Here is a 25,669-nt window from a genome sequence, read left to right as displayed (position 1 = left end):
GGAATTTGGTACGCGTGGAAGTCGGAGAGGCCTTTAAACGCTGCATTGCAGGTTGATGCAGGTCGAAAGATTACTGGGCGTTTTGTGATCAAGAGTCGAGGGGCGACACGATGTAATAGGTTATTCAACCGTGCCATACTCAAAGATACTCGAAGAGGGAAAAGGGAAAGAAGTTCAGATTACCCTTAATTAACATTGACGATTATTATGAAAAACCTCATATCATTCATGGCACAGCGATCAGAAAGGGAGGAATTGCCGAGAGAAGATCAGATATAATTTGAAGATAAATTACGGACGTGTGAACGGTGGTGGTGAATGATGGAGAAGAATAAATCCAAGTAGTTTGAGAGAAGGGCGGTGGAGCAGTGGCCCACACTTGAGAACAGTAGTTGTATTCAAAGACAGAAGAACATACAGGCGAAGAAAAAATTGCGGGGAGCTGGAAAGTGAGACACTTCACGATATCGATAAATTAAGCTCATTAGTAACATAGCTTTATAGGAAATACTTTTAATATGATCACGAAAGAGAAGTTTCGTGTCAAAGATGATCCCTAGGTCTTCTAGGGTTGTGACTGCTGGCATTATCTGATTAATGGATGAATGAGAAAAAACCACTGCCAATTGTTTCACTATTCAAAACATAAGTTTGAGTATTTGTAAAAATATATGTATATACTTACTTAGAAGAAGCACCACGAAGGTTGGTTTGATTTTAAAAATGATGACAGCACTAAGCCCTACGGCGAGGGAAATTCGGTGAAGGGGAGCAGTTTCTCCCCTTGCGCAGGCAATGGCGGTTGCCAATTAAATTCAGGTGCCCAAAAAAAATACAAAGCAGCTTTGGTTTTTGTTGGAAGAGTGCTAATAATTCGAAAACTACACGGAATCCAAAATACTTTTTCGTTTTCATCAATGGTGAGATCTGACCACGGTGATTGTGTAGTTTTCTACCAGTGTTGTGGTTTAGTTTTACTTGCCAATCTTATACATTTGAAAAGTTTGCACAATAAAAGTTGCATTTCATTTTTTGTTTCAATTAAAAGAAAGGCGACTAAAAATATTGATTAAAAATACACCTAAGCATCTTTGTTCGTCAATCCGTTTTTAGCATCTCTCCATTCAATCCTGTTACCTGCCAAAAGAAACATTTTATTTCTGGAATTTTAACTTGAAATATTTGCATAACGTCTACTAAGTCAATGAATGACAGAGTGGTCCTCGACCGGCCACTGATGTCTGCCCCTTTACTCATGTGAAATATGTCCCCTCCTCCGGTAGTATTCTTGCCTATTGTTTAGAGTCAGGCTCTCGCCAAGTCACGACGACCGCGTAGAATTTTGTAGAAATTTTAAGCCATCACTCTCAAGGGCCAAGGGTGGTCCCCTGCATCCTCCTCCGATTCCCACAGTTAAATGTCTACGACGGCTCATTCGTTGAGAGTACGCTCACTCGTATTTCACAACTAGCCCACTTTATCTAAAGGCCTGAAAGTCCAGATACGACTACCTCACATCTCAAAGATACATGATCGATCGTAATGAACGATTTAGATTAAGACTTTTGGCAACAATTTAAAATGATGGGCTGAAATGGAAATACAAAATGAACGTGGGAAATCTGTTTAAATACAATAAGAAAAGATGACAAATTAAAGAGAATCAATGTAAATTTTTACAATGTAAATGATTTACAGGTAGAAAGAATTTATTAGGTTGACGATTATCATGTCTTTTGGTAGAATCTAAAAAACCCTGGGATGTAAGTACGTTTAGCAGCTCCCTGATTGACTTACGGATTTCAGTTTGTAGCCTTTTGAATTGGGTGTAAAGTATATCGCAGAAATGACACTCAAAATTGTCCATTACTTGCTGCTAGAGCTATTTTTTTGTTCTCACCTGCACCCTCGCCTCACTCAGTCCGACTTTCCTGGCCAGCTCCTCGCGCGCGAAGGCGTCTGGGTAATGCGTCCGCTCGAACACCTTCTCCAGCGCCCCCAGCTGCCCGCTGCTGAAAGTGGTCCGGTTCCTCCGGGGGCGAGAGGAGGCCGCGGAGCCGAGGGGCAGGCCTCCGCTACCGCCGCCACCTCCCTCATCGCCGTCCCTCGCGATGGCGCTCCCGGACCACGCCACCGCCCCCGCGCAGCCGCCGTCCTCCTCGCTGGCCTCGTCATCGTCCGTGGCGAACGTGCAGCCTGCCGGCGGGGGTGAAACTGAGGAGCGGGGAGAGAAAGAAGGGGCACCATTAATGAGCAATCCGCACCAGGGGGAGGTCTTAGATAGAACCTGGGGAAATAACGAAGGTTTTCCGCGTGTAATCGTATGCAATCATTTTAAGGCGTAACACATCATTTGTGTTGCATTAAATCATTCTTATTTCCAGTGACTACCTTCCAATTCCACTATTACGTGTATTCCCTTCTGTCTGTCTGCACCTGTTCTCTCTCTCCTCTGATGACAGACACCAAACATTTCTTTCTGCATCGTCACTTTTCTCCAAGACATTTTACCCGATGAATTAAAGATGTAAAACAGGAATTTCCGTCAAAGCTATTTTTAAAAAAGGAATGGATTCCTAAAAAAATATTTCTAACCCACGAAAAGACACTCGAGAAAGAAAAATACAGGATATCCTCTCGGCATCCCGAAGAATCGTGCAAAAGTTAGAAGTAAGCTCTTCCTCACACAAGATATGTACATCCAGGTAGTGAATATATTTATTACAAATAATTGCGTATTTTACTATAAAGGAATCGAGTATTTAAATTTTTCAACATGTCTCACTCTTTTTGTATGTTCATGAAGTGAATACTACCGCAATAGGGAAGTGTTAGATACAGCATACGTTGAAAAAAAGGCAAACCTTAGCAATAAAGATTATAGCCTTAGAAGCTCATTGATGTATTGTCTTGGTCTTTAATTTGCCGTGGTCGCGACAATATTGCACAGAAGGACGACTTTTGTATCCACCATGTGCACCTAATACATGCGCTGAAGTTATGTATTTTCATCACTCATGTCCTTCATCAAACCCATGGCAGTATTTTAGTTAAAAAATCCCCTCACAATTCATATAGAAGTAATAGAAGAGCAACAGTTCGCTGAATTGGTGGAAAAGGACACTTGATTGCCCTCCAAAAGGTAGGAGACCAAGTGATAGATTTCTTGTAAGATCATGTTGATTAATTTACGAGGCATTGCGATCTGACCAACAATATTTTCGATGGCTTGGTGCTTTTTGGGAGAAATTAGTGCATGTCACGCTAAAGAAATATTATTTGTTGGATGTAATTAACGACTATTTTTATTTCTGATAATCTTAATGCACAAAAACCCCGAGGCTTGAGATTAAAAACTACGCGAGGAAATATTGTAGCCATTTTCATTGACAAGGGATTTGGAAAAGTTGTCAATTCTTTTTATATAATCAATATTAGGCCCTTATTGCAGTTTTTCTAATTTTAAAATGACGAGCCAATTGAACGATGGTGAATCCAAACCCCGTTATATTAAGATTTACTGGATGAAAACTTTTGGGTTGATTTTATAAGTTAACTTGGCTTTTCGCGGTATCCGAACCTCAAACGTTACCCGCACTTATACTGGTATGTAAACACGCACTTGCGACCCACCGGGATTGGGTGTAATGTTAGTTTACGGATGAAAATAAATCCTCATCACCGTTATCAACACTGGTCATCAGTTCCAGTGAAGTAAGGCGCATCCCTCCACGCACTTCTCTGATCCGCTGGCCCCTTCAAGCCGTCACATTTCTCCACCTCCATATCTACCATTATTTGCTGGAGGCATGCAATCGGGGGTCGCTCATCTGTAGTTTTTGCCTTTGCCTCAAAACGAATCTGATACAATCCCCTCTTTTCAGTGTTGCGTTGACTTATTTCTTTTCCTGCTGTAAACCTCACTTGTTCTCCATTGCTTAATTACAATCCGTCCAATTTATTGTCCTCCAGTGGACACGAGGCCGTATTTCCTCTGTTACAAGTCTTCTCTTTTCCCGTCAGCTACCATTATCTATGTTTCCCATCCACAGAGGCGTCGAGAGCATTAATATATATATATATATATATATATATATATATATATATATATATATAAATATTTATGGGTCGCGGTAGTCCAGTGGGTAGAGCGTTGGACTGCTGACTAGAGGGTCCCGGGTTCGATTTCTGGGCAAAGCACTCTGGGCACCTGAAGCTCCACCCAAGCTAAAGTGATTTTTCGGGTACCAGGTCTTCGTGGGTATAACCGGCACAGGGAAAGGAACTGGCCCCCCTACCCTGATATGTGAATTTTCACACACCGTATAGGGCTTAGTACTGGGTGATCTCTGCCATCACCTACTAAACCGACCTTCAGGTTGATTACTGTGTTTATGGTTTCCGAAATTCCAAACCTGGTTTTGGTAATTACCGAAAACCAGGCTATATATAACCTGGTTTTCGGTAATTATATATATATATATATATATATATATATATATATATATATATATATATATATATATATATATATATATATATATATTAATATTAAGAAATGTTAAATTGCTTTCTAATTCCAAGGATTATATTTGGTGCTGTCGTTAGTTTTTTCTTCTCTCGGAATACTTTATAGCGTAGGCTAATCTCATAGCTACTATATGCCCTTCTTGCTTTTTCATTTTCCGGCGATCCTACTCCCCAAACATCAAAGCTATTTCTTTTCTTCCAAATTTTAATTGATCATTTCATACTTTTGTTACTTTTTGGCCTTCTGCCATTCTCTGGGTTTTTTTGTTGAACAGGCCTCTCTCCCCAGTGGCCCTCCTCCAGCGATGTTCGGCGAAGAAACGGAGGACCCCGGGCTCAAATCGGGACGTTGCCGCGGCACACTCCCAAGTTCACCCAAGCTGTGTGATTTTTTGGGTACTGTAAATTCCACATTGGGCCCAAGGGGTTGGACACGATACTCTTAGCCCCCCCCCCCGGCCTGCACGCTTGTATACCATGATGATGCTGTAGAGGAAACTTACGGCGGCCGAAGGATTTTATGAAAGAGGAACTCAATCTCTGTAATTCCAACGGCCTGTTTGAAGGGTGTGTGACAGTTCCAGGGTGCCCTTTCTCCTCGGGGCGAGAAATCACCTTCAAAGGCAGAGGAATCGCCCCGCTTTATCAGTGGCAGGGGGTGCGGAATTTACGGGGAAATAACGGCATCAAATATCCCATGATGTCCCGAAAACCAGGAGCTAAGAACGAATGCATATGGAGCGTGCCTTAGTGTACCGTAGGGAAAATAGTTCCTCAGTCAGATCTGTGGGGGGGAGGGGGGGGTTAGAACTCGCTTCGTCCAATGAATATAAAGCCACTAACTAGAGATGTCCCGTGACATGGGATGTTCGCATATTACTAAAATTCGGAAAAATTATAAATTCACAAGGCATAAATGGTATAGTGTACTAATAAAGCACTCGGTGTCGCTGAAATGAGATGCCCAGAGGATAGAGACTACTGTAATGGAGATGATCTTGTAATGCACATAGGTGCGTGAGAGGAAAGGGGTTGGAATGACATTCGCAAGTAAGGAGCTGGGGAGGAGAGTAAAAGACAGCGTGCAATTGAACGGAGGGCCTATTCAGCTGGAGACTGGAGCCAAGCCTATGGATGCTGTGTCGCAGTGCGTGCATGTCTGTCTCATTTGGAGACAACCAAGTAGCGGAGTGAATATATGGCGACCTTGGCGAAAAGGTGTAACGACCAGTGAAAATATATTCATCGTGGGAGGTCGGAAAGCAATAGTGGGGGAAGGAAAAGGGGGAATGGTCGGAGGACCCTTTGGCTTGCGGGCAACGGATGGACGAGGTGACCCACTGGTACAGTTCGGTCCAAAAAATCAATTTTTAATCGCAAACATGTTGTTTCAGCACCACCAACGCAAAATATGTGCGACCTAAAAATTACTCGGGGATAGGCGATGCTCTATGTATCGATGGACATTCTAGCCAGGGAAATATTTAAAAGTCAGAGACAAAGTTGCAGAAGCTTTCCTAGCCCCAACATTGATGGTGACTTAGTGACATTCGCTAAGTTAAAAAAAATGAGGAAGAGAGAATGCTATAAATGGAATGCTGGTATTTTAGAAACTAGAGAAATTAAACAATTTCAAGGAAAAAACAGAATTGCCCTACGAGTAAATTCGGGAGAACAAGATAACATAGAATTGACAAGGGCAATTTCCAATGACCAAAAACTGACCACAGAGAAAAAAAATGATTGAAATGGAAAAAGCAGACTAGAAAGGAGTGGATCAGTGACATGATCACTGAAATAATTAATAATAGCATGATATTCAGTGGCGATGGTTGATAAAAGGGCCAAGGAAATGTAGAGACTTTAGCACAGAATTAACAGACCTTCGAAGTTAGCAAAGGAATCTTTTCTGCAAGAAAGGATCGCAAAGTAGATGGGAAAATTAATTGAGACCTTCTTTGTGAAACGTAAGATAATGAGTGGTGTAATATATGTTTTTTAATTTATCGACTTAATTGGGCGAGGTTGAGACTAATAGTCCCTTCTTCCACCTAACCCTTACATTACAGACATTATATTGAAGACAATCACATACAACCAAGCCCTAGATGGAGGAAAATCCACCTAGGCGGGAATCGAACCCGCGACCCCAGGGTTGTTAGGCGAGGACATTACCCCGCCGCCACCGGGGCCAGCATTATATAGAGAGAAGACGGGCATTTTACATAAGAAAGAGGAAAAAATAGAAAGGTGGAAATCTTGGGAAACCAGAATGGTTTGAGGCATCACTTCATGGAAGCGATTTATATCGGAAAAGAAAATACTTTGATCTTCTACATGTGTAGGTCGTGCATAGTAAAATAAGCGTATGTGGGAGAACAAAGCATTTTCTTTTCCGACTTGGGAAACTAATTTGAGGAGACAAAGTGGTAACGCGGAAGTTAAAGGAAATCGAGCGGATGGACACAGAGCTCAGGAGGTGGAGTGTTGAGGACCGAGCAAGAAGACTGCCGCAAATCAACCATGGATTGTAATCGAAGAAGAAGAACTATATTTCTAGAGAGCCGCAGGCAACGTAGGGAAAGGAAATGACCAACCATACCTTGAATGAGAATCACACTCTCAATAGAGGTCAGTAAGAGGTGATCTATCCCTTGTCCATCGAATTGATCTTTGAATCAATTACCATGGAAGGTCGGTTTACCGATGGATCACGATAGAGTTCGCCTGTGCCAGAGTCGAAGCTGTGGCCTTCAGTTTCACTAAAGAGCGCGTTTCCGCAGGAATAATTCAATTGCCAAGTTCTGATTACATTTCAACATCAATTATAAGATGGATTTGTCAGTTTTTCATCTTTTGAGAAATTTCGTCAAGCACGAGCGCTGGCTTATTCATGATGGCGCACCTTGGAAACTCTACTTATAACTGAACTAAACTTATGCCGTGAGTGTGGGTCGCGCGACATGATAGACTAAAGCGCCCGACCACTGAACGGAGGGTCCCGGGTTTGGTACCTGTGGCCAATCAAGTCCAATTTCAAGCAATGGGATTCTATGGGTAAGATATTCATGGGAAGCAGGGAAGCCGGAGTCGTGCATCGGAGTATTTACGAACAATGAGAAATTAACTCGTTTACTTCTTTATAAGAGCAATCAATCGATTATCACTGATTTCTTATTTCTTAACTGTCAAAGAGCGTGGGATGACGAACTTGACATATGCACAAGTTTTTTGTAAGCTACCAAGGAGACGAACGTGCAATAATATAAGGCGAATAGACCAACTACACTTAGGTATTGATCCAATTTGAGGTTCTTGTCGGGATCACTTGCTGTATTAAATATTGCATAATGGTAATTTCATTTTGGTTCTTATAAGGTCCGTAGTCAGACTCAGGGGCCGCATATATTTTAATGCAAGGAGTACTAGCAGCTCTAAATCCATTCTACCCATGGAATTCAATGGTTGGGACTTATAATTGTCATATTTAGAAATTTGAATTCCAATTCTGACAACGTTAACTATAAAGGCATACTTTATGATGATTTGCAGGTGTAGAAATATTTATCATAATTTGAGGGAGCATGCGATTGTTTACTCAAGGACATTAAAATCTGTATCCTGTCAGTACAGTATCTTATACAGTATTGGCATTGGTGCAAATAGAATGTAATGGGAGTCAGTTCACCCACTTAGGGATCCTGGGAGTCGCTGAAGTTTACCCCCCTAACCTAGGAAGGGAGTGAGTGTATGCCCTGAAGGATACGAGTTCAGGCTTGCTTCGGGGTCAAAATTCAGAAGGGTGTCATTCATTTCACTCAATTAAAGGTTTTGTTTGAGTTAATTTCTTTAGCAACTTGAAATGACCAATTCATGGGCCGAAATAGAAGAATTAAACATATGTTTTAATACACAATATGATTAATTCCATCTTAATTATTTGGAAGTTGGCTGCGGTCTCATCGGCTTTCATGAGGGTATTCCGAAATCCGGACGGAAAAACAAATATTCCGCGGAATTGAAGAAATTAATTATTTATTAATGTGTATCGTTATTTTCTTCACATTTTCAAATCTTTAGAGGAACGAAAGTCATTGACAGAATTGTCCAAGGGAAATTCTTTACTTCTTAGAAATCCATAGAAATTTATTGCTATTATTTGCTAGTCTACTGTTTAATGCAAGCTTTGGATGGAGACAGGCTGAACACCCTTACATTTCTAAGTCTCTCCTAACGAGACACCCAGATACCCCACGCTTCAATAAACCCTTACTCGTTGCCGCACGCATTCCATCTAACTTCATTCTGTCAAACGTTCCTTCTGCCCCTTCATCGTTTGCATAAAAATTTCAACTGTATCGGTCTTCAACATATTATTGCCAATCAATATGCTTTGCATCCATTTTTTCTGTCTCCTCGGAATTTCTCCCAGCAATCCCCTCTCCCCCCCCTTCCATTACTAGCACACATCATTTGTTTTCCTTTCTATCCGCTTCACCTTCTCCACACTTTTTGAATCGGACATTATAATTTATTATTAATAAATTATGCTCAGAATCGGCATCCACTCCCGCGATACTACTAATTAATGACAGTCTTCTTAAATCTTTCCCTTACCATAAAATAGTTAAACTGGTATCATTCTGAAACCCCAGGCATTTTCCATGGGCCTACCCCTATTGTGGTATTTGAACCATGTTTCCGATATGATTAAGGCATGTCTCCTTTAGAACTACATTGCTTTCTCCCTTCAGCCAAACCTTGTTCCTAAACCACAGTCCCCTACTTCACTACCATATCTTCCTTCTACTACCTTCGCGTTCCAATCCCCCGTCACTATCAAATATTTCCATCCAGGAACGCCCGCAACTATGTCCTCTAACTGCTCGTATAATATCGACTTTTTCCGGACTATGATTATTTGGTGGCATACATATAGTTTAATAATGCCCTAATTCATTGATTCAGTTTTTACTTCTACCAGCAATATTCTTTCAGTCACTTTTTCTTTGTTAACTGCGCTACATCCTACATTTTTTTCAGTATTATTAACACCCCTCCCTGGCTCTCTTTTCTTTCGCTGTATATTGATTCGTATACTATAGTGCTGCCGTAATCCCCAATATCCTTCCATCTTGCATCGCACAGCCCTAAATTATTTATATTTCCTCTTTTCCTCTCCGGTTTTATATTTCCATCCCTTTCCTATCACACTGACTCTCTCATACGCTCAGCAATGATTGTAACCCTTTGACTTACGAACTAACTAAATCTTGATCATCCGCAAATGTAATTGATTTTATTCTAGAACAGTTAGAATTTCGATCGATTACAACTACGATAATTTACTTATGCATAAGGTAGAAGCGAGGTAGCGCGGGGAAACACGAGCTAGCACCGCCGAAGTAGTCAGCAGTGCGGCAAATGGTGCTCTGTGCTCGGATGTTCACTCGCTCAGCCTCTCAAGACCTCCCAATTTCATCCGATTGTTTCACGTCCCATCGAGAGAGAAGATAGTGGGCTACTAGGGGAGGTGTTTGATGGCGATGACGCACTTCAACGAAATCGATTAAGTGTTTGTCATCGCTCCACGGAATTTATTAAGGGGGCTGTTGCCAGCATGTAGGCGATTCCGGTACATCAACGCCTTCGGAAGATAATAGTTCTTCCTGAGTAACGGTGCAGACTTGTGTTTTTCGCTCATACAGGTACCTGTATTAATATAGTGGGACACATTTTGGGAGCATTCGTGATACTATTAATAAGACATCGGATTCACATTTGCATTTGGTAAACCTGAAGAGAATCACGTCTATAAGTATTAATCTAATGGCATCGGCCGTCGAAAACCATCTCTCTAGCGACACCCACGTGTGCCGTTGTGCCAAATTGTTAATGCGGTGTAATTAGTCCGGCGGTCTAATTATGCGCTTTGAACCCTTCGACAAACCTGAAGGCTTAGGCTCTAATGCAAGTGGTAATGCGCTTCAAGGGGTAACACGTGTGTCATTTGAAATTTGTTCACGGTTTGACTCCAGACTCCCCATTACTGTGAATAGAATCACAACGGCTTTTAATCCTCTTATAGCCTTCCATAGGAGAAATCTAGATGAATGAATATATTATTTCATTTCATCATTTTTGCGTAGGAACGCTATGTTTTCAAGGGAATATGCCGTATTAAGGTAAGAACGACCAGGGAAAAATAATCCACATCCTTCAGGACTTCAGAAATGGACGGTTTGTGTAACTACTACGCCACAAAATAGTTTGAAAGTTAGAGGCAATTTATTCTTTCATGTTCTCATTCTAGGGAAGGTTTTTCCGCGTGGTTTTAAATATGAATCTTTGTTTAGATGGCGATACAATTTGCCTCGAAGCTTTCGTCTTCCTCCCACGGCAATTTTGAGAAGCGAATTCAGTTAAGTTGCGGGGCAGGGATCAGATATTGCTGCTCTCTGGAGGGATAATCTGTCGGACCGTTCCAAGCTATTAATTCTTCGCTTGACATCAGCAGGCATACGGATTATCTTTTTGAAGGCAAAACTCAAGTATATTGCGGCCTTAAAATTACCAATGGAACCCTTTATATGACACAGAACTTGTGATATTGATCTAACAGTAAAACTTTACTTGATAATTTCGTCTTCAGTATTAATAAGTACACGTAACAGACTTGATAAATGTAAGCAACAACACCTTATCACCGATTGATAATGTTGAGTAATAAGAGATATAAATTAGGAATATGAGGATGTTGTTGACAAGAGAGTGCCAACGATAATTAATTGACCTTCCTTCGGGCAATTCATTTGTAGTTTTTAGCTAAACACATCAGATCTTTTTTCCTGAAGAGATTAAAAATATATATGGAAGATAATTTTAAACCTTGGATTATAGTTAAAATGAATAAATTCAATGATAATGCAAAAAGTTCTATTGAAATTGTATTAAAGTCATAAGTTTATATCTTTTGGAAGGCAATGCTGAATCAAGCGCTGGACCCCAAGCCTCCAACAGTGAGGGGTACCGTTGCAAGTATTGTAGATATATTCGTTATATTTTCCAAATTTCTACGAAAGTTCAAGCTCATCTATTTGAATTAGAAAAAAAACTCTACATCCATATACAAGTAAATATTTTCATCATTAAGCATTTTTAACGAAACATTATCATAGACAGGTAATAAGAACGTTTTAAATCAGGCAGTGAAATACCTAGTTTTAGTGAACCAGATTCTCTAGCAAGTCAATTTAACCCAACATTTGTAGTACTCACCAAGTGACGGCCAGGCCTTGTTCCCCGATCGTGCCTACTCAGTGCTCGAGAAATGCCCAGGGCCCACAACAACTGCTTGAATCTTTCTACGATGCTGGGGATACTTCCAATTTCAAGTTTTAAAACATGATGTCCTAACGTAATCTGTCTTGAACCAATATGTGCGTGAAGCCACCAGCGGTAGCGAAAAGTGCTCTACCACATCAGCACTACTTCCGCGGGCCTTGAAGGTATTGCTCGTACATGTATAGAGTTGAGCTCATGAATGTACAGTTTGGTGAGGTGGTTTTGTTATTGTGCATGCCTGAACTAATCCTGGTTCCATAGCGAATTTTAATTCCCAAAAAAAGGTTCCGTACTTTAAAAATCTATCCTTCCACCATTTTAAACTTCATATTCATTTAAACCACATTGACGTGTAACTTCGGTTGGAAGAGATGTTTACCAAAGAGCACGGAGAATTAAGGTGGAAATATTGGAACTTAGGAAAATAACTGCATCATGAAAGGTTTAGCTCTATAATTTGCAACGGAAATCTATCCGAGAATGTGATGATGGAATCAACAAAAATGTTCCTCAGGTTTGCGTCACGCAGAATTGTTCTCATAATAATGGATTTCAAAGGTATTGAAATGGAATCAAATAATAATGTTGGCAACAGTTGAGAAAGGAGGATTCCAGAAACTCGAGAATCGTTAGTGACATCATAAAAGTCTGCGTAAACATGGTATATGGTGACCCAGTTGGAGTCTAAGAAGGGAGGAAGATGGGAAAAAATTGGTGTTGCTTCACTTGATTTTTTAGCATAAATTTCACAATAATTTTGAATAAATGGAGATGAGCCTAGAAACTTCATCCTCCCGCTTAAATCCACCAATGATAAAATTATCAAAGAATAGACTGTCTAATTGGAGAAGTGGCGGTTGAATGAGATTTAAATAAGGTGGAATTGTTTTTAGAATGTTGGAAATAAGGAAAGGGACTGATTTCAGGGCTTAAAGGAAGAACGAAAATTGTATGACGTGGAGGGATCATCTCACAAAGAGACATTTTCCTATTCTCTAATTTGAGATTCACAGAGAAATTGACGTTAAAGGATAAAAACACCATGAATTTGGATCAAGTTAAATACAAAAGGAACAAAAAGCAAATGCGATGTTTGAAAACAAAATATGTAAAACCAAATAACCGCTGCTCTTAATTATTCATATCCTTCAATAGCAGCCACCTAGAGATCAGCCTGGCCCCGGACCCCTCTCGATTGTGTCAATTAGGTGTCGTAGGGTAACTCGTCATCCCTTGGTCACAGCTCGCTAAACCACGTGAGCGGTGACTTTTCCGGCCCTCAACGGGCGTACAAATTGGTGACTCTGTCAATTGTTTGTTTTATGTAGATATTTATCACGCACACTAGTGTCTTAAATACATGGCATGGTGTTCATAGTAACCGGCAGCGATACTCATTTGAAGTAGCATTCAGCTCTTTTCATTCTCCATGATATTTTTCAGGCAGCATATTTTTCTTCAATGAGCTATTCATGCTATCATTCCCCAAACATGTATTATATGGACTTATTTTAAGGTTTTCATACAGTTTTAGATTTTCTTATAAAATCGGGATGCAACACAATGCTGATTGTCTTCGAAGCTAAGAAATGTCACGCCAGCGGGTCTAGGGGTCAACGGAACGCGCTGGAACTTCTACTAAAAACCTTGGTGTGGTCACACCGAGGTTTTTAGTCAACCGGGAGATATTAGGGGATAAAACGAACCTTAAATGAGACATGGGTTAATTAGTTTACCTATGAGACAAAACTTATTCAAATAAAAATAAGCAAGAGTTTTTAACAGAAGAGGTAGGCGGATTTCACGCGTTACCATTGCTAGTTTATATATGATAACTAACAGAGAAACAAAATCATACCGTTTGCCAATGCTTAAGCCGTTATGAGTGTGCATGAGCAGTGCTGTCAGGTTGGTGCTCAGTTTAATTGAATCATTCAGGTGAAATTAGGAGAATTAATTTAAAACTATTCATTGTGTGATAGAAGTTTTTTCAAACGATGGAAGTTTTACGTGCAATTGTTGTCTTTGCTCTGTAAACCCCATTACTTACGCCAAATTTTCGGTTACCTCACACTGAAAGATTACTCAGGATAATGCTAAAATAAGTATGTGCATGAATTTGTGCTCTAACCACGGAGTACTGCCTAATATTATCCCTTGAGGGAAATATTCTTTGGCTATGAATTGTAATTAATATATTTAGGGCTGCGCAAAAATAATATTTCTCCTTCCTTCATTACGCATTTGATTCATTCACAAAGCAAATGTTCTAATATTAACGAAAGATAGACGTTAAGTATGACTCCGAGTGAAAGATTTTAAGAGGAATGTTTTCAACTGTACCAACTCGACTATTCCTTGAGAAATACCTCCAACCCCCGGTCAAATAATGTAACCTCTACCTTCACAAACGAAGTTTCGTGTCAATTACGGTACCATGGGGATTTGATTTCAATTGCTCATCAATCAAAGGTGTCATTCAGGATTAAAAAGGAAATCATGCAATGTGAAGATAAGAATATTAACATTCAATCACGTGGTGTAATTAGAAGTGCACATCCTCGTGCAGTGCAGCCATTTGCCCGCACTTCGTATTCATGCCCAGCACAAAATCGTTAAAACTATGGAAAAGGAAAATCAAATTTGAGAAAATACAAGTAACTGTAAATGGACGCAATATTCGTGCAAAATAAATCCGTACAAAATCGCTATTCGCGTGAATGCTAAGGGTTCAACAGATTAAACCTAAAAATAAAAAGAAAGCCCATACATTAATATTATCCTTCCGAAATGTTTCGACGCACGAAAGGAAAAGGATTTAATGGGAATTTTCCTAATCGGAAGCGGAAATCGACGCTCATACACTCCTGCGCAGAATCCGTGGGTGGGTTTCGGAGCCTCGGGAGAAAATATTTTGGCAAATAGAAAGACTAGCAAATCAGCTATTTATAAGTACGCAAAGTGTGTGTTATCAGGCATTGTGAGAACGGGCAGCTACGATGGAACCCATGTGATCTAGTAGCTTGACCTTAAGTCTATAAAATAGCCCGAAACATGTACTGCCTCTTGCAATACAGGGTGCGGGAACACAACTTCCTTTTTTCAAACGCAAAACGCTTTAAAAAAAAAGGAAATTATGTTGGCGCACCCTGTACTACCATCTACGTACATAGCTTTAACGCCGTACCCTTTCGTTCATCATGCTCCATTTGTAATTCATTTGATGCAATACTAGATTCCGAACATAAATGAAATGATTCGCCCGAATGAGGTATGAGTAACTTGTACATTCATTTCAAAATTTTACTTGATATCGATAATTATCGACTACTGCTGCCTTTCCATTCTTTACTATCTTCTCTTTTTTATATCCTCATTTCCACTTTCATCAACCCCTCTGCAGTAATGTTCAGCGTATAATTAATTTTGATCGCTTTCATACTTCACTGCAATATTAGGTAAATTATTAAAGTACCTACTCCCCCCGACAGGTTTTACTACATTCTTCCCTCAGGTTCTTTCGTGAAATTTCTTCATACTTTTTCTCTTCGTAAACAAATCATGCTCTGCCTTCCGAACTTCCTCGCCTTCCATCTGAAATCATCCTCCAACGATTCTTTAACTCATTCAACAGCTGCCGAAGGAATAAATGTGACTTTTGAGTCCCTCCCAAAGTGACATCAGATATTAAATAGCTTCCTGATCCGAGAGCGGTTTCCAGCAAATTCAGACAAAAAGTAGCAATGCATTTACGGGATGTTACCATTTAGATGGCAAAACAAACTTTGAGGGGTGCTCTATAAGAGTTTTGAACCAATATTACTTGGAAAGCATGTAATTATCGGACATAACTATGGGAAAACACGTTGGAAATATCTACGTAGGAGAAGGTGCGATATGATTCTTGGAATGGCCGCTATGGGAATCGCATGAGGCTCGAAAGTTTCGTGCAGATTACTTAATCAGCCGGATATTTATGATTTGTATGAGCCAAATGTTCACCTCGATGGAGTATTTACAGCTAAGTTACATTGAATTTTTAGATTACGATAGTAAATCAAAGGAAATTGCACAACGATTTGTGATCAGAAAATTGTAAAACAAGAGTTAAATTTCATTAAAAACCATTCTAAAATAAGTCATTATTTCATGTTAAAATTTCAAGTATCCCTATGGCTGGTTAGCTATTACCCTGCCTGGTCTCATTTATTCCGCTGGTAATTTATATGCCCATCAATTATTTGCATATTAATGATTGCGGACGGTAACGGGTGACCCCACCTAACTCTCTTCTTCATTTTAGCTCCTTCTGACCCACTGTCACCGCGTCCTCTATGCAAAACGAGTATCTATCACCTGTTATTTGTACCGACTTAAACTTTCCTCTAGAAAATTTAACTTCATACTTCTGTCCACGTAGTCAAAACCATTCTCCAGAGCCAGGAAAGCAGGATCCAGGTCTGGTAGTCTTTTGGTATCCCCTTCATTGTGCCTTATGTCTCTTAAGAGGATGAGCAGCTTCTCTCCGGTTCATCCTCATCTTCCCAATGCAAGCTGGAAATTACCAAAGTACGCTTCCACTTTCCTCCACACTCTCCCACAATTATTTCCTGTCAATCTCCTACGCAGGCGTAGTCAGGCTAAATGTTCAATATTTTCGCGTTTTTCTGACCTTTTCCCTTTCAGTACGATTACATTCTTCTTCAAAAATCAGTGTACCATAATTTTAGCTGTATAATACCTGAAATAATATGTAATACCTGTATCTCCTCTTGTTTATCATAAAGTAGGTGTTAGAGCAGCGTGTGAGTCACCTGTAATTCCTGATTTTTATCATTAGTGTCGTGCCTTAAATTCAGTTCTAGGATAAATTCCCTATGATCATCATCAACATTATCCCCTTCATCCACTGTTCTGCGGTGGATTTCTTTTCTTTTTCTACATGGATTCTTTCCATTTCATTCGTATTATTCCAACGATTCATCTGTGCTCATACGAAATTCCCCTCTCTTCCTCTTTTGTCAGATGGAATGCCGTTCTTGGATGAAATCCTTTCAATCAGCTCAACTGCAATTGGTTTTTTATTTGCTTTCTTTAGCCTCTTGAATTCAAGTTAGAACTTCATTCAATTACGATATGACCACTGCCGGTAGGTTTTCCGACCCATATTTAATTTGAATACAATACCTTTGTCATTTTCATCTTTCCTATCATCTGTGGGCACCTTGCATGCACATTTCCTTCGTGTTCACAAATTTATGCCGTTGAGAGAACTTCAAATTACTCTCTCCTTTTTAATTCGTTTGCCTAGTCCGTGTTTTCTAGCTGTTTTAACTTGGCTTTCCCCAAAGATGCATCGCAGTATTCAAGATAAATAGATTTTACTTCTCGCTTTGTCTCTATTGTTTCATTTCATTGCCCATTTCGTCGCCATTGGAGTCCATTGTCGGAAGGATTTCGTTGCTATCTTCAGCATGGATTGCTTTTTCTATTGAATTGCTGCCATTCTCATCGCGGTGCTCTTCTGCAGTATTCCTCTTTCTCGCATTTCCATTCACTGAGATTGCGATAATTATCCCATAGACTCCGCTCCAAAAATCTTTCTTCGGGGCGAATCATTTCACTTACTCCGCAAATTCGTAGCATCATTGTAAGCATGGCTACCCTTACACTCTCTCCACGCCTCCACAGTTCTGTGCTACTGGAGTGCCCAGGGCCTAATAAAACCGGCGGACACGTCGCCCGTAGATCCGAATGGGGGACATGTTTACCTTCGGGTTAGTTTGATCGAGAGGCTTTCATCACTTCTGTTATTTCAATAGATAATAAAAAAAGAACAATCGGTGAGCTGCTACGATTCCAAAGGTTAGTAATATGCGCTCCTTCACATCACAGTGCCGCAGCCGTTAACATTATATTACCTCCAAAAAACTACTTTGGCCTTCATTTTTACACATTTTAAAGAGTACTGCCTCCGTTCCGGACGACCTGAAGTAAAATCGGTACACAGAAGCATATGGCTCCCTGAGTTGATACTCAGCGAAGTGAGTATTGTACCCAAAACTTACTTCACGTAAAGTGTCTTGTTGCGTTATAAATTGTTGGCGAACATATATGTACTCTTTCGGATTCCTACAGCCATGTACGTTCAATTTATTTGTAAAGTGACCAGCAGGTATCGCATGAGGGTCATCAGTTGTGTATCTCTCCCACAAGATATTTAAGATACCACGAAAGCTTATTTGACCAAGCAAAGCCTATTTCAATCAGGGGGAGTCCGATCAACATTTTCCCAAACCGCAAGCTGCGAAGCCCATGTAAGACTTCGGCTTGAAAGTAGGCAGAATGTTGAGACCTGAATTCGTCACTTTCTGCAAGTAAGATGGATTATTATTGTCGCATCCTTTTCTTTGTCTTTCCGCCGAGAAAAAAACAGAATTCATTTAATCTCATTGTGATTTAACAAAGGTATTTTATTTCAAAAAAATTTGGAGATCAATTAACACTAATCAAATAAGTTTGAGATCAAAAATCTCTTTGAGTCATTATTATGCAAAATCCAATTTTAAATACCCTTGCTGAAGTTTCACCGAACTGTTCGTCAGAAGCGATTTGCACAACTGATTCGAGTTGGATACGTTTTCATCAGGCATGAATACATTTAGTAAAATTGGATTCTATTTGGAGTACATCTGCATTTATGCGTTTTTTTAACTTCTTAAATGCAATCAACACCAAAGATGATTGCGTAATTCATTGGTGAATACTTGAGTAAGGAATTAGGAATTTAATAAGGATATACCTGTAGTCTTTGACGTTAAAATATGCTTATCTCTTCAACACCCACGTTACCACGTTAACAGACCAAGATCCTACATGTTTATTTATTTAAGAATTACGTTGCAATTAGCCCACCCACCTGGTGGCAATGGTCGAGTCTGATCAATGATCACTCTTGCAATGAATATACATACATACACGCACAAGAAAAACAGATAGGAGACAAAATATTCTTACATACAATGACACTTCCACATCACATACAAACAATATTCTAATAACTAAAATAGTACCAATGAAGTTTATCACCCAGTGGCTGCTTTGCACTTATTCTTAAAACTCGTAAAATTGGATGGAAAGGGCTCTAAAAAACCTCCAGGCAGCTGGTTCCTATCAACAATAGTTCTATTTAAAAAAGAGTATTTTTCTTATTCGTTTTTTGTGTTCTTATTTTTATTTAAAAAATGTGGTCGTTTTTCCCTTTAATTTTGGTTTTTCTACCTCTTTCCAACACATCTTCCCACGCTTCGTCATTTTTAACAATTCTATACATCGCGCCTAACCTACTCCTTTTTCTTCTATTTTTCAAACTCTCCCATTTCAGTATATCTAAAATTTCTGTGTCACTATCTGTTCTTTTGTACCTTCCAAGTACATATCTTGCTGCCTTTCTTTGAACTTTTTCTATCGGTTTAATATGTCCCACCTCATATGGATCCCTTACAATGGACGAGTATTCTAGGATTGGGGTAACCAGTACCTTATATGCTTTTTCTTTTGTGGCTACGCTACTTCCTTTTAAATTTCTCATTACCCAATGCAGTACTTAAAATGCCTTTGAGTCATATTATATCCTTGAACTCCCTACCCAAGATCCCTAGTTAAGTAAATGCCTAAATATTTGCAATGACTGCTATACGGGATTCTTTCTCCAAAGAGGGGGTAAATGTCCTGTGCGGATGCCACCGTGAGCCTAATAAACGTCCCCGATAGTAAAGAAGTTAGTTGTACAATTCTAAAACTAGCGTTAGTTACGCTCAAATTAGTAACATTTTCATTGCCACATTCAGAAACTTGACTTGGGTTTAAGTTCTCCGACTTTTTACATCATTTAAGTGCCGGCAACAGTTATGAAGTCAGTAGCTGGAAGACCGACCAAGATAACTCGTTTACTCGTTCAAGGGGACTGACTGATACCTTTACAAGTAATAATTATACACCGTTACGTTAATTACTACAAACTATTCAATAATTTGAGACGAACCTGAGAAAAATCGAAATCATTTAAGTTACAAAAATTAATTATGTTTTACTTTGTTTACATCATAGTGGTAAAACAAAATTGTATGCAAAACATTTGGATTAATAAATTTATCATCAAATTCTTTTAGGATCAAAAAGTACGAACATAGCGAATCCTTTTGTTATTTCTATTTCTAACTTTCGCACAATTTTCAGTACGGTAAACAACAGTGGAATTCTTCTATTTGATTTACATACAGGTGTTACATTACCTGTACATAAATAAAAATAAGATTTTCACAGTGATTAAAAAAATACTTCTATTTTGTGCTTTCTAAAAGCCAAGATCGAGGTATGTCGCTTTCTCGCATCATGAACTGGTATTACCAACCATATCGTCCAAAAAATCCAGATCCGGATCCAAAAAAATTAGTAAAATTACAACCTATTATTATTTCTAACTTTTCACTATCTCTCATCACAGTAATCCAATAATGAATGGCATAGCTCCATCTATCTATTTAATAAAATAGTGGATATTGTAATTAATAAGCATAAACCAAGTAATATATGAGATATAAATTAGGTTTATAATTCTCGTGGTCATTCTTTTACATTATTTCAATCGTGTGTTTTCCAAAAGTCGATGACTAACTAGATCACTTTCTCCCACCGGAAAACGGTAGATCCACTCCAAATCGTCATAATCCATAGGGACCAAAAAATACGAAAAATCTCATATTGTTTTTATATTCCCGATACTCCTTAGTGCATTAGGCCAAAAAAGACACATCCGTATTTATTTATTCATACACCTCTTTCGGTCAATGCTAATATATGTCCCTTCAATGAGCTTTTTTTTAGTGGGGACCCAAGGAAATTGCTTTCCCACGACGAAATCCGATAGGCTCCGTATTTCATAATTATTCTGAACCCCCTTTCAAGAAAAATATTACCGGAATCACTCGATATTTAGCATTAGGATTGTTTTTCGATAACAACTTTCATTTCTATTTATTTATTTAAACATTTTTATATATTTCAAACCTAAGCTAGCTCGGAACAATTTAATATTCATCTTCATTATAAAACGATGAATTTTTTTATTTTCTGCGATTTTTAAACAGATTTCATAACAGCACTTCTGTCGAAAAGAAAAGACGGAATATCGAAAAGAAAACTCTCTTTTGAAGATATCGTGTATCAGAAAGAACGGCATATGTTTGAAATGAAGGTTGCAATTTTTATTGCATGTTTTATACAGATCATTTTGACACAGAGGAATTTTCCCAAAGATGAGAACTTGCTCTATGAATTTCTCATGTCCAAAACATTTTTACGAAACATTTCCATGAAAAGGTTTACATACATCCATAAGACTATTGCTCGTGTAAGACTATTAGATAAAAAAATGAGTATCTTTACACCTGGGGAAATTCGAACTCTTTTTGAGTTCGATAGATACCGTATTAGATGAATCATTGTAGCGGAGCAGAGCGATTATCTCTTTAGTGAGACAGTTTTCCAGGAATATATTATAAGGAATATATAGTGTAAGGGTGGAAGTCTAAATATAGACAATCCTGACAGATGGAAGTCAATAATTATATGGCATTCATAAGATGTTAAAAGAATAAAATCGTACGCTTAGTGCTGCCATTATGTCCGCATTCCACTTGGGCATAGCAACAGTGTTCAATCGAGGTCGTGCTGTCTACATTCGATCGCCTCTCGTAATTGACACTTTGTCTGTCCATTCAACAGGTTAAGAAGGCCCGCTTTCTGTTTACTCGTATATGCCGAAGTATTGGTGCAGTCAACCTGTTATTTTAATGATGATTGTTGCACTGTAATATACTGTTTGGAGTAGATTCTGAATAGACTCAGAATATAGAATGGTAAAACGATACATTTTTACCCTTCCTAATTAACACCACCTGACATTTCAACTCTGTGTACTGCCTTCCTCCCGTCATTCCGTCCAATGTCCCTTTCCTATTTATGCACCTTCCTCGCTTGCCTAATATTCTCCCCTCTATTACAATTTTCAACATCCAATCGCCAATCAAACCGCTCTCCATTCATACAACCCCCTCTCCTCCTCCATTCCCACATTTCAAAAGCCTCCAAACTATACCCATCATCTTGCTTTGATAACCATGCTTCAACACAGTACAAAATCACGCTACAAACCAAAGTTTTCCCGAGCCTTTTCTTAGCATCTTTACTTAACGTCCCTACCATCAATTCCCCCTCCCTTGTGAAAATTTCTTTACTTAATGCAATTATTCATCTTCCAATGTCCCTTCGACCGTAACCATTTTGGTCAAGACCACTTCTATGATAGGTAAACTGTTCTACCTGCTCTATTTTTTGCCCTCCTATTTTAATATTTAATTTAGCTTTCCTCTTTCTCGAAAACCGCACGCCCTTTGTTTTGTTTACTTATTTATTTATTTATTTAGGATACATTGCTGTTAGGCGATAAGCCGTGTGGCAATGACATGATATAACAAGAGCTATAAACTATGCAGTAGTCAGTCTTAAAACATATCATAGACTCATATTTACATTGACTCACGCCCAATACATTACGCACTTACTTATCAATTCGCTGAGCAATTATTTTTTTAGCATGAATGAATAATTAATATATTAACTCATAACATTTAGTGAATATTTATCAGTTCATTAATCTTATTCTAAAATGAACTTTTTATATCAGGATTTATGAGAAATAAAACATGCGAGGGCACCTTCCTCGGTTGTTAAATGGAGACAGTTGTTCTAGATTTTTAGGTGGTTTGCTCAAACATTTTATTCAAAAGAGGTAGAAGACTCTACAACCAGAATCAACACAGGTAACTGCTCAAATATTTGCTAATCTAACTCAGTTCAAATATGAAGAGTATTCAATTGTATTTGTGCAATATTTCGGAACTGATCGTCAAATGCTATAAAAACAGATTTGAAAATTTTACAATAAACTCAATACTTTGGGCGAAAGAAGATATATAATAAATATCATGTACTAGCAGACTGAATATATGATATAATATATTCCATTTCAAAAACTGATCCTCGTTATATGAAGTATCGAGTTGATGAAAAAAGCAAGTAGAGTATAGCATCTGTATCCATTTATAAATTCCTCCTCATCTGATACCGGTTATTCTTCATACATAGATTATCAAGAGATAAATATTTGGTAAAAGTAAGTAATGAGAGCATTAGATTCCCTGAGATTGGAACTGCAAAAGTTTACATGCTAGACTCATTAGAAAAATCCTCCTTCGGGCGTGAATCAGAGATTGTGAGGTTTATCCAAACCACGCATTTAAAGGAAGGCGACACTTCCCATAAAAATTGCGGAAACAGATCGACAGGCATTTGATGCAAAGTGTTGAACAAAAAGATTATTTTCCCATGAACATTTCACGAACGCAACGTAATGAAACGGTAGAAAAGCAGGAGACGGTAGAGCAGGCTTGTATTGTACAGTTCATTTTTTAAAATGCAGTGCCCTAATACACCATGCCACGTGCCGACGCGGCGGATTGTATTTTTTTATTCTATTTTATGAAAGTTGATTTCCTGACTCGGCAATATGCGTGGTCAGTATTTAAAGGAATCCAGTTCGCACACTCACCCTTAACTCCCTCGAAATCCGCCTCCTTGTCTCTGCGCTCCTCCCGGTCCACACTCAGCTCCAGGAGGGAGTTCACCGAAAACCTCCCGGAGTTGGCGGGAAGCGAGCCCGGAGCTCCGTAATAGTAGCACCCCGCGTGGTCGTAGCTCATCATCTCGGCCTCCTCGGTCGCTCGCCGCCGCCTTCCTGGACCTCCCTCTCGCGCGCCGTGAGTCCGACAAACTCCCCACGCCTCGCTTTCGCGCCTTTCTTCGCCGCCACAGACGGGATCCTAAATGTTTTGTCATTCACAACCAATAATGGCTTTGTCGTCAGCCTATGCTAAATCGTCGCCGCGAGTCCACCGATCCACATCGACCGACCCTCCTGAATTTATAATTGGCACTTAATTCCATTTGTTACAGCGACGCTTAGTAGTTGGAAACCGTTCGCTTACTTTGTAGTGTACCAACAATTGGTGGCAATTAGCGATGATGAGGGAGGAGATAGCGTCGGACGGCACTGAATACACTTTATATGCTTTTTTTTACTTTGAATTGATCATTTGTTATTTTTAAGGCACAACTTGCACAACGTTGATTTAATTACTTATATTCGGAGCCCTCCAAAACCTCACTCATTCTTGGTCATTGAACTCACGATTTCTATAATTTAGTCCATTAAAATTTTCAAATTTGACATGTAGTTTCAAGTCTCTTGTGCAGATACTGTTATATAATTTTCAATTCTATGAAGAGCCTCTTATTAGAGAAGTCTGCTAATCACTATATTAAAACACAGATTTTGGCTTTGCTCTGGTTTGTTGTGCTGACTCATACGCAGTTCTTTTAGCCTGCATGCATTGCCTGGAAACAAACCCTAGTAGCTATTGACTGCAATTCTTTTTCGTTTTTATTAACCGTCTTTTACCATGGGCCTAATTCTTTTCATCTATTCTGAAACTCAATGGTGATACCATCATGCATCGATTGAAATACAATATTTAGTAAGTACCATTTACGAAAAAGTTTAAAGTAAATTGTGCGTAAGTTGTTGGTAAAAACTTTACACTTTCATGCAGCCAGTGAAAAACTAATAGTGTCTTACGAAATGTAACGTCACTTGTTCTTAAATTGCGGCGTTCTTTGGTGTGAGTTCAAATACAAATTGGTCAAAAATTGGAAAGTCGAATGGAAGTTCAATGTTTCTGACTTAACAGGGTTAGGTTTCAGAGGGTCCAAGTTGTTTCGACGCGGCGATGGTCCGTTCACGATTAAGCGAGAACACAGCCGCGAACCGAAATCACCTAATCGCTTACACCCATGATTGCTGTTCTGGGCGGTGGATAAGGCTAATGGGACACCTCCATCCTCATCAGTTCGAACGGCGGGAGCCTTTGGCTTCTTGGCAACTGAGCGGTGCAGCAAAAACAACACTCGGACGTTGAATGGGGAAACACTCTCAATCTCCTCTTCGCGATCGCCACATTCCCAGCGGGATGTTTTTATTCCTGTCTTCCTCCCGGTCCCCTCCCGCCGCCACCGCACCCCTCCCGCTCCTTCCCCCTCCCCTCTCAGCTGAGTCTTTGGAGTCCCCACGGCGTCCTGGGAATCAATGGGGTGTTAAATGGCCAAAGGACTCTTTGGATGCATCTAGAAGAATCAGGGACCATGTAATGATGGTGAGTCGGGCCAGACTAATTCATTACACGTAGCGGAAGAGCAGAGGGTTGTAATGAATGGCGTTTTAGTAACCATTCGAATATGTAGCGATTTTGCTAGAGGTTCGTCCAAGAAAACTGGCGACGGCTCTAAAATCAGGATTATTGTTTGCGAACTCTTGAGGAAAATGTTGAAACCCTACTGATGCTGCTGCTGCAAGACTGTGGGAGGATATCACGAGGGAATTCGGCACTGGTTTGGAATCATCGTGCTTAGTGTTGCGGAATATTTTGAGAAGAACACCTAACTAATCTAAATTATTGCCAGCCTCAAAAATAGCAGAAAATCTGACGAGTGTGCAATAAAAAATTTAGGTCAACGGAATTTATTGCTTCTCGAAGTGATATACGCGAATGAGATGAAAGGAGACCTGAAGTTGCCAGCTTCTTTCGTTTGCACCAATAGGTTATGCATGAGTTTGTTA

At 39.4% G+C, this 25,669-nt stretch overlaps 1 protein-coding gene across 1 annotated transcript; it reads right to left on the bottom strand.

Annotated features, from left to right (window-relative positions):
- Nucleotides 1-1,098: 1,098 nt before the first annotated feature.
- On the bottom strand, nucleotides 1,099-23,699 carry LOC139696622 (paired mesoderm homeobox protein 2-like). Its single transcript, XM_071595434.1, has 3 exons — nucleotides 23,546-23,699; nucleotides 1,901-2,214; nucleotides 1,099-1,137 (listed from the first exon to the last, which is right to left on the bottom strand). The coding sequence occupies exons 1-3, from the start codon at nucleotides 23,697-23,699 to the stop codon at nucleotides 1,099-1,101; spliced, it is 507 nt and encodes a 168-aa protein (XP_071451535.1).
- Nucleotides 23,700-25,669: the final 1,970 nt, after the last annotated feature.

The sequence above is a fragment of the Hetaerina americana genome, unplaced genomic scaffold, assembly GCF_022747635.1.
Source record: "Hetaerina americana unplaced genomic scaffold, ioHetAmer1.1.p SCAF_1, whole genome shotgun sequence".
NCBI classification, from domain to species: Eukaryota; Metazoa; Arthropoda; class Insecta; order Odonata; family Calopterygidae; genus Hetaerina; species Hetaerina americana.
The sequence above is the reverse complement of the archived record's forward strand: the minus strand, read 5'-3'. Positions and strand labels throughout refer to the sequence as shown.

Coding starts and splice junctions, on each gene's coding strand:
- LOC139696622 (XM_071595434.1), bottom strand. CDS start 23,699: ATGATGAGCTACGACCACGCGGGGTGCTACTATTACGGAGCTCCGGGC. Junction 2,215..23,545: donor GGATTTCGAGGGAGTTAAGG/GTGAGTGTGCGA, acceptor CCCGCTCCTCAG/TTTCACCCCCGCCGGCAGGC. Junction 1,138..1,900: donor TGAGTGAGGCGAGGGTGCAG/GTGAGAACAAAA, acceptor TTCTTTTGGCAG/GTAACAGGATTGAATGGAGA.